The 7,084-nt window shown below is 38.6% G+C and overlaps 1 protein-coding gene across 9 annotated transcripts in view; it reads right to left on the minus strand.

The window, feature by feature from the left end:
* Window positions 1–7,084, minus strand: part of CASK (calcium/calmodulin dependent serine protein kinase) — a 512,028-nt gene that overhangs the window by 91,159 nt on the left and 413,785 nt on the right. For all 9 annotated transcript variants that reach the window (XM_004714576.3, XM_045289402.1, XM_045289401.1 and 6 more), the window contains exon 10: window positions 2,464–2,563. In XM_004714576.3, coding sequence (XP_004714633.1) covers window positions 2,464–2,563 — 100 coding nt within the window. The remainder of the gene's footprint in view (window positions 1–2,463; window positions 2,564–7,084) is intronic.

A 7,084-nucleotide genomic window follows, 5' to 3' on the forward strand; every position in this document is an offset into this window, starting at 1 on the left:
AAAAAAGTGAAGAGATTTGAAGCACTTATGAAGATCAAAAACTACTGTCTTCAGTATGGTTGACACCTCAACATAAAGAAAGCATAAACTCTTACAACCAGACTAAGAAGAAACATTGTGATAAATAGAGAAAAGATGGAAGTCGCCAAGGATTTCATTTTACTTGGATCCACAATCAACACCCAGGGAAGCAGCAGTCAAGTCTTTAAATGACAAATAACATCAGGCCATTCTGTTGCAAAAGACTGCCTTCAAATGCTAAAAAGCAAAAAATCCCACTTTAATGACTAAACTGTGCCTGAACGAAATCATGGTATCCTTAATTGGCTCACACGCATCATGCCAAAGCTGAACAATACATAAGGCAAACTGAAGAAGAGTTGATGCATTTGAATCTTGGCATTGGAGAACGATATTGAAAGTACTGCGGACTGCCCAAAGGACTAATAAATCTGTCTTCGAGGAATTACAGTTAGATGCTTTTCAGGAGCAAGGATGTTGAGACTTCATGCTATCAGGATGGACCCTTTCTCAGAAAATGGCATCATCCTCGGAAAAGCAGAGAGTCAGCACAAAGACACTCCCTTAACCAAACAGACTGACATAGTGGCTACAGCAATAGGCTCAAACAGCAATGCTTTTAAGGAGGGTGCAGGCCCTGGCAGTGTTCTGTTCTGTTGTACACAGGGTCACTCACTATGAGCCAGAACTAACTTGATAGCATAAAACAACAAGAACAATACAGACAACTCTTTTCCCTAAAAAGAAAAACCCAACTACTCACGGAAAGTAATATTTAAGAGCTCATTAACCTCTTGCTGGCCAGAAGAAAATATTAAGGGACAACACTAAGGTCTTTGAAGACCATGCTTCTCTAAAGATGAAAACAGCATCAGAGATCTTAGCCTAAAATCTCAGCGATTTATCTAAAATGTATTTAAAATATGTGACTACATCATGTGGGCCCGAGTGGGTCTACTGTCCCGAAATGGGGTCAATAATGATCTGAGTGTGAAGAGAGGAGAGGTTTAAGCTAACAAGTTTGGAGTTACAGATAAAGGGAACAAAGTGGACTGGAAAAGGAAAAGACGACGAGGGGGAAAAGGGAAGCAATGAACTAACACGGAGCACTGGGGAACACATCTATAAATACAAGTCCAGTCTTGCCTTTGAGGTGGTAAGAGCTCTGGAGAATGAGTTATCCACTCAGCATCAGAGGGGAGCAGTAGGGCCTTGTCCTTGTAGAGGCTCTTTCGGAGACTCCCATTTCTGAGTGTTTGGGGAAACCACCTTCACTCAAAAAAGGAAGAGTCACATGCCACTTGGTAAAAGTCAAAGTGAGGAACTAGACAGTTGCTGGAATAGAAAGCTTGCTCCTGTCACTTTATATTAAGGTGCAAGCACCTAATAATTGGCAAGAGACCATGTGCATACATGTATAAATGTGTGCCCACGTGTGTATAAACAGAGGAGGAAAGAAGTATAAATACTGACAGATGCTCAACGTCCCAGCAGAGAGACGGTCATGGTAAATTTGAAGGGCAAACAGCTGATGTTTAGGAAGGACCCTGGACTTTGATTCCAATACTGACATCGATATTGATGGTGTCAGTCCTAGAGCACAAAAACCAAAGCCCGAGTGCAAAGTCATGACAAACACTGAGTAAACCTAAGGAAAGAAGGAAGACAAGCGGAGGCCTGAAGACACTGACTCAGGAGTTACTAAAGAAAAGATCAAGTATAAATAAAATAAATATTTTAGATAAATAAAAACTTTAAAATACATACAAATGCATGCATCTGCATGAATACAAATCCTATGAATTATTCCTTGAGAATATCTCACTGGGAAGATGGAAATTGAGCCATTTATAAACTGCATAAATGGGTTTTGTAAGCCTTCACAGGTTTAGTCCGCGTATTTATATATAGTTCATCAAAATAGGTAACTTTTCTTTCATGTACTTCCCTCACGAAGGCTTGTGCCTCTATCTGTTATAGACTTTCTAAAGAAAGAGGCACTTGATAAGTGCTTCAAGAGTAAACTCAATAAAGAGCTTTACATTCAGAGTTCTAATTCCAAGCATTGTTGTCCCAAAGTCTGATTTAATTAAATTTGCCACGGGGGAATATCTTATCACCAAAAATTTCTATTGAGTCTTCAGAAAGTTCCAAAAAGACTGACTACAGTGTTGGATTGAATAAAGTGCAATGTTGGACTTTGAATGTGGGAAGGGGAAGACGTTTTTCTGAGGTTGAAAAAAAAAGTGAAATGTTGGTTTGGAGCAGGAGGAAAAGCTACTTCACTATTAAAATTAAAGGACCAGGCAGACTTGGATGGGGTTTCCTTGCTGAGAAACTTCCTTAGAATCTCTTAGAGAATATAATTGCATTCACAGGACAAGTTTAGTCTCCGGGAACTAGAATATAGTCACACTGGTGAAGGAGTGATTGGTCAAATACCTGAGGAGGTAGGGTCTTCGGAAAAATCTGCTAACTCTTCCGGGGGATCCCCATAGAATGAGTTGAATTTGTGACTTGACACGGCCGCTAGTACTGCACCCTAAATAAAGGGATAAAAAATATGTTAATGACACATATATGAAAACGTTAATGAACACATGCTTATATTAAAAGACTATTCATAAAGTCAAATATATAGCTGATAGCCAGAAGAGAGGCAGGACTTAAATGCTTTTGGATGCCTTCAAATAAATTCCACATGCATATACCAGAATAAAACAGTTGGCAATTGCAAGGAGATATGAAACCATCAGAATATTTGCAGCCAATATAAAATGATGCTGAAGGGTGGTGCTAAATGAAACAAAAAGATGGCTTGTGTTGAATTACACAAGGAAAGGTTTTAGAGTAATGCATAGGATGATGCTAGTTTTCAAAAAAATATCAATACACATATTGAATATATAACAAAATGCCAATTGAATGAATTATTTCTGGATGGTAGGGTCATAAATCATTTTTTATTCTTCTTTTGATCCTTCCTCCCCTTTTGATTTCTGTTTCTAAGCATGACCATGTGTTACTATTGCACGGTAATTCTGCATCAATACACACAGGACACACAACTCAACTGTGACGTCTCTACAAAACTCCTGTTTTAGTAATAAGAAGAATGAGAAAACTTGTATTTTAAAATGTTTACTTCTACAAGTACCAAGTGCTGGTCAGAATATCCAGGTTAGTTCTCTGCTTTTCTCGTTTTCCAGCTACATGATGACCTTGACTAAGTAAATCATTTAATATCTGTAAGGTTCCTTATCTATACAGTGTGGATCATAAAGCCAATATAACTTCCTTCACAGGACGGTCAAAAAGCCATAATGCTTTGGGCCGTCTACTCCTGTAAAGATTTCAAGTCTCGGGAACTCAATGGGGCAGTTCTGCTCTGTGCTATAGGGTGGCTCTGAGTTGTAATCGACTTGAGAGCAGGGAGTTTTTGGAGTTGAGTTAGCCTGTGAGGGCTTGCTCGCATTTGCTAAATCTGTGGGGTCGGAGGGCTGACTATTGTGACTTGAAGGCAGTAGAAACCAATATTCCCTTTTTGGTGCTCCCTAATCGAGGTCAGAATCAAGCTGCATGAAGTTCGATAGGCACAAGGGCAGAGAGGTACGTTTTAAATAGTCGAAATACACAAATACAAGATGCAGAATAGTTGAATTTGAACCCAAGTAGCAAGGTAACACATGCATGTATCAGTCATGATGCTATATACTTGGGGGAGGGTGTATGTCTATCACCAAGACATACAGTTGGCATAGGAATTCAAGCGATAATTACCCTATTAGGATTTGGAACACTGACCGTAACTCTGAAAGTGGTGGAAATCTTGGTAAGGGTTAACAGGCTGAACAGAGATGGCCAAATGGCTAGAAAATGAATTTAAGGTAGAAATATCAAAGGATTTGTTGGCTTGATTACATTTAAGAATTAGGTCTTATATGATAATTAGGGGAGATCATTGATTAAATGGAGTTCTGATCTTTGCCTATATATTAGTTAAAACCAAAATTATCATTCAGTTTAGTTATACCCCAAACTGAAACAAACCCATTGCTATCAAGTTGATTCCAACTCATGGTGACCCATGGAGGGTTTCCAAGACGAAATCTTTATGGGAGGACACAGCCTCATTCTTTACCTATGGAGCAGCTGGTGGGTTTGATGTCCTGATTTTGTGGTTAGCAGTAGCCCAGTGCCTAGCCCACAGTACCACCAGGACTCCGTTTAGTCATGATAGCCCACGTGTACGTGAGACTCTAACTTTAGAGTCGAAAGCTTCGAGGTCTAAAGTTTAAGTCAGAATACATGATGACAGGAGGCGGTGCTATCTTCTGTGAAGAAAATGAAAACGAACACTCGTAATTGTAGTAGATGTGGCTAGCTTAGAACAATTAGAAGAACTAGTTTGTTGGGGAAAATTTTGTGTTGGTGGAAAGGTATTTCATAAAGATGTACATAATAATTCTCAACAGCTGTATTGCTTAACTTTGGAAGCAATAACATCTCCATTTCAGAATACCAAATTAATAGAATTCCTTTATCGAAATCAATGTGAAACACTAAAATCACTTTAATTCTCATTTATGGAATTGTTCATACCAGAATTCAATTTTTAGAAAAAAGGGTCTTTTGTTTTGTTTGTGACTTTTTAATTGTGAATTGGCTAAAGGTTTACAGAGCAGATCGTCAGTTTTATATCTAAAAATTCAAACACATTTAGTTTCACCTCATCCATTGCAAGCCCCTTACTGCATCGCCATTTATCACCCTTCTTCCTGCTTCCTGTTTCGATTCTTCTTTTCTTTCCTAGCCCTCTGACCTTGGTCCTTGGGCAAATGCTGCCCTTTTAGTCTTTTAGTTAGAGCTCTGGTGGCACAGTGGGTTGTGCAAGGCGAGTGAGGTTGGTTTTGGTGAGTTTATGGTTTTTGTTTATTTGAGTTGAAGCTTTAATCAGCTGGAAACCTCACCACCTACCTCCATAAAAATGCTCATTACAAAAAAAAAATGCTCATTCCTTGAAAGTATGTAAATCATGGGGTTCATTATGGTTTTATGTTACATATTAAGGTTCTCTACATGAACAGGGTAACATTGGTTACCCTACAAAAAATTACTCTTGTAATTAGAAAACAGTTATAGAGTTTTTCCAACTTAGCTTAATTCTGTACAGGAAACCATCAAATGACCCATAAAACCAACTTTGGATATTTGTTTAACCTTCAAACTGATAGTATGCATAAACACCGATTTATGCATTTGATGAATAAACACTTATTGAATACCTATTATGAACCAGGCAAGGGGAATAATTTACAAAACCTATTTTAGTGGGTGTGGCAGTTACATAATCTCCTGTCAACTCACAAAGGGGTGGAGTCTAGCCTGTCAAGCAGGTCATAGTCAATGAGGCCTCTTTGTGGGCATGGCCTTCTCCTGAGGATTCTGGGAACTCCTGTCTTCCTCCCTGGTGGTGGGACACACACTCTGCTTCATCTTCCTACTGACAAGACACATGGAGCTACACTAGAGCCCTGGAGCTGGAGAAGCCATGTGGAGACCCCTGCCAACACTGAGATGCTTCCACTGCCACTGGATCCACAAGACTTTCCACTCACTATCCTGTGATCTTCCTCATTCAGCGTCATTGTATGTTTTTCATGAGTCTGAAGAGGAATTTATAGATTGGTATCAGACATATGGGCTAATATCAGACTTATGGACTTGATCTGGACTGGGCTGGGATGTTTTCTTAATGGACAATTACTCTTTATATAAAGCTCTTTCTCATATACATATGAGTGTCTATGAATTTGTTTCTCTAGTCAACCCAGACTAACACAGTTGGAGAACATAGTCAATGAACAAATAGATAAAAATAGAAGTTTAGTTATGAAGAAAAAAAATAGAGTACAGGAATAATGAGTGACATTCAAGCAATGCCAGAGATCAAGTGATCAAAGCAGATCTCTTTGAAGCACAGCCATTTGAATAGAAGTTTCAATGAATTAAAGAAGTGACCTTAAGAGGCTCTAAGGCTGGGGAAATAGCACGCGTGTATAATAGTGGCAAAGATCTTGGTGTATTCAACAAACAGTATGGAAGGCAACATAAATGCCTTATTTTACTTATTTTGTGCCTGTTGAGTAAAATTTCAAAACTTTGGCAATTCTTCATTATTACAGAAAACATATAGTAGCTAAAATTCAAAGAAAATATAAAATAAGAAAAATATGTAATGTTTTTAAGCTAAGTTTCAAAAACAAAATATTTGTGTGTGTGTGTGTTAAAGCAATGGTTATACTAGGTGTCATGTTAGTGCTTGTATCATAACTGGGAGGGCTACTAGGAAGCAGGTTAAAACAAATGTTCAACCCACAGCTTCAGATCCATTAGGTCTGGGGTAGGGCCTGATACTTTTATTTTTGAAACTTTATTGTGATAAAACTTATATACCATAAAACCTACCCACTGAAATTAAACAAGTCAAAGATTTCTAATACATTTAATACGTTTTCCAATAACATCACATTCCAGCTTGAGAATGCTTTCTTCTTATCTCCAAAGATTTGCCTTTTCTGGACATTTAATATAAATAGAATTGAACTATTATAGTCTTCTGTCATTTAGAATAATGCTTTCCAGGTTCACCCATGTGGTAGCATGCTGTCAGTAATTCATTCTGATTTCTAGCCAATATAATTCTAATCTGAGAAAGGAGCCCAGGCGGTACAATGGGTTGAACAGTGGGCTATAACCCCAAAGGTTAGTGGTTTGAACTCGCTAGCTGTCCCATGGGTGAAAAAAGCACCCATCTACCTCCTTAAAAATGAAATAGCTCCCTGCCACTGCATCGGTTGTGAAGGTATAAGGACAGAGTACAACTGTCACTGTGGGTTTCAGATGCTGCAACTCTGCAGAAGGAGAAAAGCGTCATCATTCTTTCATGGGGCAGCTGGTGGCTTTGAACTTCTGACCATGGGTTTACATCTTGATTTGTAAGCCAGCCCACCACCAGGGCTGCTCTTAAAAGTTTGATCTTGGAAACTCTACAGAACAGTTC

Source organism: Echinops telfairi, unplaced genomic scaffold, assembly GCF_000313985.2.
Source record: "Echinops telfairi isolate 266 unplaced genomic scaffold, ASM31398v2 ScPeMD7_26;HRSCAF=91, whole genome shotgun sequence".
Taxonomy (NCBI): domain Eukaryota; kingdom Metazoa; phylum Chordata; class Mammalia; order Afrosoricida; family Tenrecidae; genus Echinops; species Echinops telfairi.